Consider the following 13,831-nt stretch of genomic DNA (forward strand, 5'->3'; position numbering starts at 1 on the left):
AACCAAACAAATATTTTGTCATAAGATCTGGTACTCAGCCGTCCTCAAACGGAGGTCCTGGTGCCTCTTCATAAAATAAAAAAAAGGACTTTCCTGCCATCATTTAGTTTTATTAAACCTACGTTCATCTCTCAATTCCTCAGCAAATCGCTTGTAAAAAAAGATTGACCGTCCGATACCACCCTCGGAGTAGGTAACCGTGGAGTAGATTGGTTGGCTACACTGGCGGGGAGCGAAATATTATTGCTAGTTGCGGCGAGTTGTGAATGAACGGAAAAAAAAAGACTTGAGGTTGTGACTAGTGATTTATTTTAAAGAGAGAATACGCGCTAAGGTTGTCGCATCGTAGGATAGTGCAGTACCGGTATAAGTCACAAACTTATGGACACGAAAACGTCCTCAATCCGGTACTCTGCTTGTATACAGTGTTAAAATGTTACAAATATATTCTGTTTTATAGGTTATATTTGGGAGGTTAACAAGTCTGACCAAGTTTTTTTCTCTATTTGCAGTGCTATTGATGCTATTGACAAGTTCGGCCTTAGGTGGCAGAAGCTGTCGGCTGAGGGTTTGAACCTAGACTACACTATAGTTCTTCCACGGCTTGTAGCGGACAAAGTACTGAAGGAACTTGAAGCCGATATAGAATATTTCACCGGTGATTTGGCCCGGGTTTTTGTATTCGGCAAGTGGCATCCTATACCGCGGCAACAGGTAGGTCTCATGAAAGGATTTTCTTCCTTTTTCCTTATACAGTGGATCTATTTATAGAGAGACGACAGATTAATCACTACACTGACACTCACCTGCTTATGTTCAAGAGGAGAAGCACAGAGATGAGTTGGTAAAAACAGCTACTCGGAATCCTCTACACTAATGACCTAAACACGATACGGTAGGTTAGGAAATTAGAGAGTGGAAATTAGTATTGTAAATATCCGAGGACTAGTGCTGTACCGTACTACTGAAGAAGTTATAGAAGTCCGAGATGGTAAAATCAGGCCTACTGGTGTGCAAGGATAGGATGGGAAGATTCTGTATCTTAGGCTTAAGACGGAAACGAGATTGTTAATAGAAGTATTATGCAGGGGAAAATGTGATAAGAGAAAGTTAAGTTCTTGGGATGATAAAAGAAATAAATATTAATTTGTGATGAGGGAGTGGATAAAATAAGACCAGCAGCATCAGGCGGTATTAATCCAGCCCGGGGGCCACTACATTTCTAATGTTATAAGTGAGTGGAAATTAATGCAATCTTACGTGGAGAGCGTCTGAGAGGAGAGATGTGTTCATTGCGATGTCCAGGAACCCACCAACCCGCCCCAAGAAGTACATTTACTTTCATAACCTAATTAAGATTATTACACGCCATATTCATTTCTCAAGTAGCTTCTTGTATTCCTATTGGCCAATGTAAAGTGGCACGTGACCTAATTAAGATTATTACACGCCATATTCATTTCTCAAGTAGCTTCTTGTATTCCTATTGGCCAATGTAAAGTGGCACGTGACCTAATTAAGATTATTACACGCCATATTCATTTCTCAAGTAGCGTCTTGTATTCCTATTGGCCAATGTAAAGTGGCACGTGATCTCCTTCCCATGAAGGAAGTTAATCATAATGCGTTACCAACTGCAGCACAATAAAAGCGCAAGTGGCCGCGCTCACGAAACTAGAAGCCTAGGGCCGCTTCGCGGCTTCTAACCGTCCAGACCAATGGTCTTGTCCACGGCAAGAATTCTAATTATCCAGACCAATGGTCTTGTCCACGGCAAGAATCCTAACTATCCAGACCAATGGTCTTGTCCACGGCAAGAATCCTAACTGTCCAGACCAGTCGTCTTTCCTCACGAAACTAGAGGCCTAGGGCCGCTTCGCGGCTTCTAACCGTCCAGACCAATGGTCTTGTCCACGGCAAGAATCCTAACTATCCAGACCAATGGTCTTGTCCACAGCACGAATCCAAAATGTCCAGACCAATCGTCTTTCCTCACGAAACTAGGGGCCTAATGCCGCTTCGCGACTACTAACCGTCCAAATCAATGGTCTTGTCCATAGCAAGAATCCTAACTATGCAGACCAATGGTACAGAGGTTGGCAGCATGAGCACTGCTAGAGAACATCCTTTCCGAGTAGGCCGCGAGCGAGGAAACAAACGACAATTCCTACGCGTGAGTGGCCCCCGGGCTGGACTAATGATGCATCAGGCATTGGCAGCTATCTAGAGGTCATCGAACAAGGAGTGAGGCTTCAGGGTCAAGTTGGGGAAGTGGGCGCCACTATAGGAGAAGATTACTACCTCTGCAGCACTGCTAACCTGTGGGCTGAGGACAGTACAGCACTGAAATATCTAATGTTGCAGGGCTAATATTAAACGATATATATGCTTACATAATTATACAGCGTCTTCCGTTTTACTTGGCTCCGCAGCACTACTCAGAGCAATATATCTCTCGGCAGATGAGTCACCCAGCTATCGCCTTCCGTGCGTGTTCCCCTGACACACGGAGCAAGCCATAAAAAGACCCTGTATTATTTACATACTGTTTAAAAGGCTCCACACCGCTTACTTCCCTTTTACTGTCACCATATCTTCGCCATAATCATCTTCACTGCTGTTGCTGCTGCTGACATCACCTACATAATATCCAGTCTGCCATGCTTGTCAGTGGTTCCAGAGACAAATAATCATTGTCAACCTTTTCTTTTATTAACTTAATACAGTTGTCTGTTTTGAAAGTAGTTTTATGTATAGCTCTACAATCCTCAGTAGTTGCCCAAACCATCTTGTTTAGATCAGGATGCTACGGGAAAGTTTTACCAGTAACTTGCTGTGACCATTTTCTGATAATAGGACATCATTTTTGTACGTTTTAGTGCTGCTTTTCCTAAATTTGATTAGTTGATAAGCGTTCTGGTTTGAGCATCTTAAATTTGTCAGATGGTACATTATTTTCTCTAAGCCAGGAAATCATGTCTTTGCTGAGGTGTTGGAGCTGGATTCAATTGTTTATTGTGGTACGACACATTATTAATGACAACCACGTTCTTGAGAGGGACTTTGATGATCAGTATTTCTTTTAATTATCTTTCGTAGTTAGCACAATTCATAGCATCATGGCAGTCACTACTCTTCTGCTCAAATTTACAAGTTAATAGTCATTCTTGACAAAACCTTGTTTGCTCCTGGAATGCACATTGATGGTATATTGACCCCTCGATGTCAGAGTATGTAAACCAACATTTGATTTATTATAATTATGAAAATTATCAGACCATGAGTGTGGTTTTGTGTGTGAAGAGAGTGCAAATGTTTTGTCTGTATATACTATTGTTCTTTTGTCTTTCCAATATAGCTTTATTGCTCTCAGATAGTTCAGTCTCTATCTCTACTGTCAGATTTTACATAGGGCCTACATACATTATCATTATAGACTGTTATGCCTTTCAGCATTCAGTCTGCAAGCCTCTGTGAATTTACCAAACGTCGCCACAATCCTCGATTTGCAACTAGTGTTGTGGCCTCATTTAGTTCTATACCTCTTATCTTGAAATCTTTAGAAACCGAGTCTAACCATCGTCATCTTGGTCTGCCTCTACTTCTCTTACCCCCCATAACAGAGTCCAGTATTCTCCTAGGTAACCTATCCTCCTCCATTCGCCTCACATGACCCCATTACCGAAGCCAGTTTATGCGTACAGCTTCATCCATCAAGTTCATTCCTAAATTAGCCTTTATCTCCTCATTCCGAGTACCCTCCTGCCATTGTTCCCACCTGTTTGTACCAGCAATCATTCTTGCTACTTTTGCTACTTTCATGTCTGTTACTTCTAACTTATGAATAAGATATCCTGAGTCCACCCAGCTTTCGCTCCCGTAAAGCAAATTTGGTCTGAAAACAGACCGATGTAAAGATAGTTTCGTCTGGGAGCTGACTTCCTTCTTAAAGAATACTCTACTACGGTAGTTTTCCGTTTACTTCGATTTCCTTTGTTCCTGGATGCCCTAGTAAAGCGCAACTCCAATGGGACTCTGAGTCATGCAGTATACAGGAAACCCACACACACAGACAGGTACCTACACGCCTCGTCTCATCATTACCCATCACAAAAGCAGGCTGTCCTAACATCACTGGTGAACAGGGCCATAGCAATATCAAACGCAGAGCACCTCAAGGAAGAGAAAGAACACTTTATGAGAACCCTCAAGAAAAACGGCTCCTCGCTCAATAACATCCGACGAGTCTTTAAAAATCAGAAGAGAACAAAGAAAAGGCCGCCGTAGGAGAAAACAACGGGAAAGAAGAACTGACCCACCCGTAACAGCGATACTGCCATACATTAAAAATACTACAGACAGGATCGGCAAGATACTGGACAAATACGGCATAAAAACCATTTATAAACCTCACCGGAAGCTAGCCCGTTATCTAGCACCAGTAAAAGACACAATAGAATTACAGGCTCCTGGAGTATATCACATTGAATGTAGCTGCGGAGCTTGTTATGTTGGTGAAACAAAACGTCTGATCTCCACCCGCCTAAAAGAACATATCAGTCACACCCAGAACCAAAACACAGATATTTCAGTGGTAGCCAAGCATTCCTATGAAACAAGGCACGCAATATCATTTGATAAGACCAAGATCCTAGCAGCTATCCCTTGGAATCTAGAAAGGAAAATCGGCGAGGCTATCCAAATCAAGAAACATCCGAACAACATAAATTTAGAAGAAGGATATAAAATCAGTAATTCTTGGATGCCTATCATTCATAGTTTAAGACATACAGACCACAACATAAACACACGGGCCGAAACCCCATTACATAACAGCGCGGGCAAGCCCCCACTACCTGGCTCTGACACATACCTTCCAGAACGCTCACGAGACAGCCAGGGCTTACGTCAGCCAGAAAGACTAGGATATAAAAGGCCAAGGTCAGGGTCACTCTAGTAGTGTAAATTGCTGCCTGGGAGACTGATTACCTCGGATCGAGTAGGGGTATTTCAGTCGCCTTGACAAAGAATACTGCAATGTATTTGAAACGTCGGCAAACTGTATGTGATGTACAGACAACTACAACACGGTTCAACCCAGAAATTAGATTAAATAATTCTTCACACCGTGGAAGCTTCGCCTCTAAGATAGGGTGAGCAAAGTTGCATTTCAAGTTGTTTATTTTGGCACTTACTTCCCACAGCTCTTCAGGCTATATTTTAGAGCATTATTTTAGCCGTGTTTATCAGTCTCTAGCCATGAACTGTTTGAGAGTGCGCAGTGTTCATTTTCTAAACCTATCTGCAGCTATTAACTTCATCATCTGTGAACTAGTCTTCATGTTTTCTACAAAGTGTTGTGCTGGACAATCCTTCCTGTCATGCACCTGGTCCCCCGTCCTGTTTCCCTCCTTCAGTTAGGGTTCTACTGTATGTCTTGTTAGATTATTCAGATCTGTGTGTGATTGCACTTGTCTTCTTTGTAAGGCGATCTTGTAATTTAAACTTCGAATACTGTGTTTATGGGAATTATCCCCATTTTTCAATATTTAAATGTGGCTCAAATTCCTCATTGATAACTCCTGTTGTTGTTGTTGTTGTTGTCATTGTTGTTGGTACTTGGGACTATTCTTTACTTATTTATTATCCTGTACCTACTACGAAGACCCTGAAATACCTAGTCGTTTCCCTAATCCGTGGTGTATATTGTTGTCAGTATTTTATTACAAAATATAACTGGCACCGTGACAAGAGATACTAAACTATCAATCTTCCCCGTCCACTGAAAAATAGCCAGCTACCTACCCCACCTTCGACATAGCTCAACCTTGAAGTTTAACCACTGATTGGACTAACTCTATCAGTAAATGTTCAGAAAATCAGGGAACTGGTCAGTCAGCAGCAAGAGTCTGCAGTACAGTTTATAGGGTTAGGCCTATTATACTGTTAATTTGTACACTTTTTAGCAAGTTGCCAAATAGTGTTGTACCTTACTATGATTGTGATTAACTTTCACATAATTATACCAACTTTTATGCGTTTTAAAGACAAGTTATCTCATTTCAGAACCCTTAGTAGAAATCAGCACCAGTATTCAGGCATGTGTAATTTGCAGGGTATTTACAAATGCAAAAAGCATTGAAAGCCCCGAATCCTATATTACAGTAGAAGAGCTAAAATTTCTAAACACAGCAAAGGTAAAAGCACTCGGTCTAAACACAATGTAAATGGTGGTAAATTAATAAACACGCCTGAACCTTCAAAGAATAAGGGTATCAGGAAAAGAAAGGAAAGGGCCACAAAGGGCATGAAAATTAAAGACATCCTAGGCCTCGCAAACCTAATACCGCCAGGAGTAGAAGAGAACAAGAGTTGACCAAGGGAGGTCAGAAGTGAGGAGCTAAGCACAAGTAAATGGAAGCAGCTGGGTAACTATGATCACCAACCTACTCCCCCAAGTTGAGAACCCTGGAGATTCCCCTTTCATTTGCCTCCAACAACAGGCAAGGGATATCGTGGATGTATTCCCCTACCCGTGCGTGTGTGTGTTCAAAATATCCGCACATTATGATTTTGAGGTAACTTCAAAAAACGTTGAGATTACCTCTTGATTTACACTTTGTTTCATAAAGTTAAGCCAAAACGAGACTCTAGATATATCAGCATGACAACGTTAAAAGTCTACTGAGGTTTAAAAAGGTTTAGTTCATAAGTTTAACATATACGCTCAAATAATCTCCAGTGTAACTTGATAATGGAATTCATTTTTATCAGATTTGTAGGAAAGTGCCTTATTTTCCATACAAACATTTTTCATTTACCTTCATATTATATTTGTTAATTCTTTGTCACAACAGCATTTGTGATCACTTAACAATCTATATTTTAAAATTCCTCTTGCAATCTTCTCTTTTTTGCACTCAGTCATACATTTTTATTTTCAGGTAGCATTTGGTGATGAAGGATTAACATACACGTTCTCCGGTAACACAGTACCAGCTCGACCATGGCCGCCTCTGATAAGACAGCTTCGGGACATGGTTCAGCGGATTACAGGTGTTCCTTTCAACTTTGTGTTGGTAAACAGGTATGATCTAACTTCTGTATGTCAGTTGTATATCTGTTGTCACTTCATGTGATAGATAGGGTTGTTTGATAGGACTGCTGCCAAGTTGGAGATGGGATAGAGGACTCCCCTCTGCTAGGCAACATTGTCAAGGACAGAATGGTTTTCTTGTTTGTCAAGTCGTCATTCCAGAGGCTGGTTGAATCATGAAGAAGACACCACCATGTGGCTAAGGAAATCTCGGAAGACTCGAAATGGTAATGAGGCTTTCTAACCGAGGTGAGGAGTGATTTAGTTCGTTATTGCTTTTGTTTGCACAGAGCCAGATAGTGATGTTGCAGAAACACAGATTATCTGTCATCAAAACTTCTAAAGCAGCCTTGTCCTACATGAATTATATCAGCACCCTCCATACCTCAGCAGCTTCCCTACTATCACAGCTGTGGACTGAGACCATGAAAGCTACGATTGAAGACATGCCCAGAAAAATGGGTTAACCCTCAAAATTAAAATATTTGGGTTATGTGCTGCCATCTGTTGTTGGATACGAGAGCTGTCTTTTGTGATATTGGGCTGTCCTCCAGGGATCATATTAGGTTAAATACAAAAGGCGAAAGTTCTTGTGTTTCTGGATTTGCTCTGTATGTAATGTCAAGAACGGGCTAACCCACTGCTGCAACTGACATCCCTTGTAGTGGCAAATAGTGGAACTAGTGCACAAGCATGGTAGCCAACACTGTGTAATATGTTCTAAAAGATTAAGTATATTCAAGAATGGCTCTTATAATTAAATAATAGTTTTACAAAACACAGTTATTTTAGCAAGATAAATATAATCCACTAATTTGAAGGATCTAGTAAGTAGTTAGCCGTATCAATATTATAGTGCCTAAACTGTGTTTACATCGGCACACTGTATTGAAAACATAAACAGAAACAATGGCGGTGGTAGAAGAGGGAAGCGTGGACGAAGGTGTGAAAATTAGTGGAAATTATCGCAAAAGGAAGAATAATTCAGAAAACTGGTGCATACATGTCAACCCTTTAGATTTACCCGAAAACTTTCCGTTTTTTAACTCGTCTTCCGATTTTCTGATTTGTTTTTAATTCTTCCCATTTTTGACTAATATAACCTCGAGTACGGTCAATACTCTTCCCCTAGGATAAAGGAAAAATTCTTGTGTGCTGGAGGAGGAGTTCTGTGCGTTTCAAGAGAAAGTGTCTGGTGAACTGAAAGACATAAAAAAGAATATTTTAAAAATAGAGCAAAAGCTGGATGATCAAAGTGAACGCATTGACGAAGCAGAGCAATATAGCCGCCGAAACTGTCTAATTTTGCATGGCGTCCCGGAAGCACCAGGTGAAAACGTGTACACTAAAGTATTATCAACTATTAAAGAAAAACTGGATATCGAGCTTAATATGTCAGACATTGACCGTTGCCATCGCCTAGGTGTTCCGAAGTGAGCAACGGCTGTTGTGGTTGCCATGCGTAAACGCCCTTTGATTATTAATTTCCTGCGGTACCAGGATCGTAACCGCATCTGGAGGGCTAAACGTCAGCTAAAAGGCACGCACCTTCTTCTGACGGAATCGCTCACAGGTACGAGGAAAAACATCTTAAATCGCGCACGTGATCACTTTGGCTTAAGTTGTGTCTGGAGCCAGGACGGTCGCATTGTTGTGCTATGTGACAATGGACGAAAAGTGTTTGTTACTACAATGGTACAACTTGCTAGTTTAATATAAAACACGAGTGAGCATTGATAACTGGCTTGTTACTGTGATGCCATTAACGCGTAATGTTGTAGTTTTAAGTAAATGTGCGTGTGAGTGAATGTGATTGTACCCCTGGAAGTACTTGTGGAGAAGACAAGGTAAGTAAGCAGAAGTATTTTCTAGACAATGGCTAGTCACAATACAAGTGTTATTTCTACTGATTGTAGTGCCCTTGATGTTAGTGACCCGCTCCCACCCCCACCCCAATCTCCCCTCTCACCCTACCCTTCAACAACGTCAGCGGGAAACATTCTCAGGGAAAGTCTTGCAAGCTATCGGCGAGCCCTAACGCGCAATCGTTAATTGCTCACATTGATGAAATACAATCCCTCTTTCATGATAGTAATACCTTGCACTGCATATGTGTAACTGAGACTTGGTTACAACCCTTACTAAACTCAGGCCTTGTTGAATTAAATAACATGACTATTCATCGTCTAGACTGAAGAAAACATATAGGGGAAGGGTGTGCTATTTACTGTTGTAATGATCTCAAAAGTAAAATAGTCCCTACTTCAGACCAGACAATTCCCAATTGATCTGAGTTTATGTTTGTTGAAGTTTCAGCTAACAATCAAAAAGTACTGATCGGAGTAGTTTATAAACCCCCAGACGTAAGACATATATTGGATCTTGAACTTTGCTTAGCCCAGTTAATTCCACTGTACAAAAATATAATTATACTGGGAGATTTTAATACAAATCTGCTGACTGCGACAAATGACTCCTTACATTTACAAAATATGTTCTTTAGCTTAGACCTAAACATCCTACCTCTAAATGCTACTAATCATCTACATACAGCAAAACGGGAGGACTCATACTTTGATTAACTTGATCATAACCAACAATCCTCAGAAGTTTTAAATCGCGGACAGCTTCCAGTGCCAGGTATTTCTACCCATGATCTAATATATGTCTGCTATTCATTAAAGATGCCAAAATATGAACCCAAATATATAACACGTAGGGATATAAAAAATCTGGACAAGGAAAGAATACAACATGAAGCATATTATCTGCCGTGGAATGATATTTTACACGTGGATGATATTGACGTAAAAATAAATAAATTATCTGATCTGGTGTTAGAACTGTATGACAGATTTGCTCCCAAGAAAGAGATCTGGGTAACTTGACCACCTTCACCGTGGATGACTAGTGAGATTAAATCAGAAATGGCAAAGCGTGACTCATGGTACAGAAGGTTTAAACGAACGGGTAATGCTAATGACTTTGAAAATTACCACGTTCTCCGCAACAGGGTTAAACAGTTAATCAGAAACAGTAAATATAAACACATATGTCAAGTATCGAAATGCAAGAACTCGAAAGAAATATGGAAACAATTACGAACGATGGGTATAGGTCGAAAGTTATTAAAGCAGGCGCCGAATGTATCCCTTGATGACTTAAATTTACACTTTACGTTGGCCGAATCCACTGTAACAGCAAATAATAATAATAATAATAATAATAATGTTTCTTCTATGCCAATTCAGGATACATTTGTGTTTAAAGAGGTTGGTATAAATGACGTAAAGGAGTTATATTGTATTCTCTCAAATCAAATGCTGCTGGACACGATGGCATACCTCTGTCTTTCTCCAAATATATCATTGGCGCCATTCTGCTGATCGTAACACACATTATTAACTACTGTTTAACCCAAGGAATTTTCCCTACGGCGTGGAAGGATGCCTTCGTCATCCCAATCCCGAAAAAGGATGGACCCAGTATTCCTTCAGATTACCGACCAGTTTCTATCCTACCACCCCTGTCCAAAGTGCTGGAATGCCTGGTACATGAGCAAATCCTGACGTACTTACATAAATATGCTTTACTTGACTCTTACCAATCAGGCTTTAAGAAAAAAACATAGTACCATGACAGCTCTGCTGAAAGTGACAGACCGGGCGAGTTGGCCGTGCGCGTAGAGGCGCGCGGCTGTGAGCTTGCATCCAGGAGATAGTAGGTTCGAATCCCACTATCGGCAGCCCTGAAGATGGTTTTCCGTGGTTTCCCATTTTCACACCAGGCAAATGCTGGGGCTGTACCTTAATTAAGGCCACGGCCGCTTCCTTCCAACTCCTAGGCCATTCCTATCCCATCGTCGCCATAAGACCTATCTGTGTCGGTGCGACGTAAAACCCCTAGCAAAAAAAAAAAAAAAAAAGTGACAGATGACATTAGATATGCAATGGACAACAAACAAGTGAAAACACTTACTCTTCTAGATTTCAGTAGTGCATTTGATACTGTCGATCCTAGGTTGCTTCTTCCCAAATTACAGTCCTTGAACTTTAGCCAGAAAGTGCTGCAATTTTTCTATTCTTACCTCACGAACCATCAGCAGTGTGTGGTTGCAAATAGTAATAAATCAACGTGGCAAACAAAAAATATTGGTGTCCCACAAGGGTCAGTTCTTGGCCCTCTCCTGTTCACTTTATATATAAATGATATCACCAGATCAATTAAGCACTGCAAGTACCATCTTTATGCTGATGATCTGCAAATTTATTACCACACTAGAACTAATAATATACAACAAGCAATGTATGTATGTTCAGTCTTCAGCCCTAAGGTTGGTTGGATCCTCAACAGGTCTGCCATCAGCTGTCATAGATGGCGTAGGCATCACTGGAGAGGCGTACTAGGGAAATGAGGAGTGAGGTAGTTTCCCGTTGCTTTCCTCACTGAGCCAGAAGTTGCTACTACATATCAGTCTGCGAAGCCCACTGAAATGCATGCACCAACCGACTCTATGAGCAACATTTTCACACCATTCATAGCAGGGACTGGCTGCACAAGGAGAATGGCATTACTAGCATCGCTCATACCTCAGTCACTTTCATATTGTCTTAGCCAAGGATAAGACTCATTCAAATACTCTTGTGTACCAGGTACTTTCGGAAGGCATCCCTGCTTATCTCTCCAGCAATTTTCGTTACCTTGGTTCTTTACATCTCCATGATACTCGCTCAGTGTCCCTCCCAGAAATACCTGTCCACCGAACAACCACATACCATCGATCATTTACTATCACCGCTTCAGGATGGTGGAACGCTCTTCCCAAGGACGTCAAGGATGCTGCATCAAAAAGCATATTTAAAATCTCTTACCAGCAGTTGCTTGTTAAGTGCTTCCAGCAAGGTACGTGTATGAGTGGAACGAGTGATTGTGTGTGAAAATGATATGAGATTATTGTACAATAAAATATCCAGTTAATATGATAATTTAAATTATATTAAGAGCATCCGTACTGTATTTACGAAGTAGAAGTAGCCTAAACATAGCTAGTAGTAACTACAGTATTGAACTTAGACTAGTATTGCAAGGGTACAATTAGTTAGATTTCATTTAATATTTTTATTAAGCTTACTAGTATTTTGATATTAGTATTTCTTCCGTTGTGTATTGAAATGAGTATTTTTTCAAATCTGTATTATTTAGGCAGTTCCTTTTTCTTTTTTCTTTGCTTGTATATATTCATATTCTTGTCTTAAAAATTAGTGTTATTGTAGTTCTTAGTATTTTAAGTTAATCAGTCATCGTTAACAAATAATAATATGTGTGTGGTTAAGTGTAAGAAAGGGCCAAGAGCCCTAACTTCGCCACAGAAAATAAAGGCTGTTATCTATCTATCTATCTATCTATCTATCTATCTATCTAATTTACCCAACCTCATTTTCAAGCATATTTATTTGATGCTTTATTTTGTGAGTGTATCGTCCGTCGCCTTTGTGTATCATGTTTCCTGCTTGCTGCAGCAGCATGTATGCTTTACGGCTGGGGATTTGGGACGGCAATCGTTCTACAAGCAAGAGAGGTTAGCGTGCGCTAGCGACTCAGTTAATCGGGACGAAAGAATTAGTTTTTTATTGTGTGGTTCACGTAATTTCGTTTGAGTTGTAGGCCACGTGTTTTTACTGGCGGTTCTGTGTTTTTTCCCGTGTCAGAGTCGTATGTTAATAATGTATGAGACATACCGATCTGTTTTGTACGTGGTAGTTTCGCGTATTTCAGTGCGTTTTTGTACATTCTTACTTCATAATTTTAATGAGTTGAATGTATTTCGAGGAGTTATGTCGGTGACAGTTTCTGGTATTTTCTCTTCTTATGGCCAGAAAACATGACAAACGTTATCTCTGTAAATTTCCATTCATTTTACAGTCTAATAAAGGAAATTATTATGCGTTCTGTTGCGTGTGTTGGTGTGATATAAATACAGTGGAACCTCAATATCTCGAATCACCTCAGGAGATAAATTTTAATTTCATTTATCGAAATTTTGAGATATAGAAAATACCATTTTTGAGCATGTACAGGACATAATTGAATCATATGTATCTGTGGGCTTTTACTGAATGTTATTATATACTAAAGAAACTCTATTTTACAGCATCACATTAATTATAACACATTTTATAGTAACTTTTTAGAAGACAGGATACACTACATACCGTAGTGAAACAAGAAACATAGCTCCATTAACACGTTTGGAAAAGTGCAAATACATGTTATAAATAAACTATAACATTTTTGTATTGAAAAGGTGGACCGTTTTAAGTTTTCCTATCATCCATTCTCAGTTCAATACGGACAAAAATGAAATTCTTAGGATTAAATGAAGCAGCCAACCAGGCAAAGTTGTTAGCCTATCATTACTTGGGCTTAAAAATCAAAATCAAAATTGTGAAAATAGGCAAGGATATAGCATTTATCAAACAGTGCATTGCACAGAATTTAACCCCTAATTTTTTAAAAAGCGTCACGAAACAACGTTTTGTTGCTCCCCATCAACAAGATGTTCAGGTTAGGACAAACAAACTTTGGTTAGAAAATGAAATAAAATTTCTCTATAAGAAAAAGTCGTTTTTAAATCATCGCTTATATGAAACTCACTTAGAGGCAGCCACCTTACTCTCAAATGCTCAGTGGAATCTTTTTCAAGACGAAGTCCAAATCAAGTTGTTCAATATTTTG

The 13,831-nt window shown here is 40.0% G+C and overlaps 1 protein-coding gene across 2 annotated transcripts in view; it reads left to right on the forward strand.

The window, feature by feature from the left end:
* Window positions 1–260: 260 nt before the first annotated feature.
* The window catches only part of LOC136878698 (DNA oxidative demethylase ALKBH2), a 31,828-nt gene continuing 18,257 nt past the window's right edge, over window positions 261–13,831 (forward strand). For both annotated transcript variants that reach the window (XR_010860833.2, XM_067152123.2), the window contains exons 1-3: window positions 261–407; window positions 513–714; window positions 6,945–7,087. Coding sequence is in view for 1 of the 2 variants with exons in the window: in XM_067152123.2 (XP_067008224.1) it covers window positions 382–407; window positions 513–714; window positions 6,945–7,087 (371 nt within the window). In the remaining variant the exon portion in view is untranslated. The remainder of the gene's footprint in view (window positions 408–512; window positions 715–6,944; window positions 7,088–13,831) is intronic.

This window comes from Anabrus simplex, chromosome 8 (assembly GCF_040414725.1).
Source record: "Anabrus simplex isolate iqAnaSimp1 chromosome 8, ASM4041472v1, whole genome shotgun sequence".
Taxonomy (NCBI): Eukaryota; Metazoa; Arthropoda; class Insecta; order Orthoptera; family Tettigoniidae; genus Anabrus; species Anabrus simplex.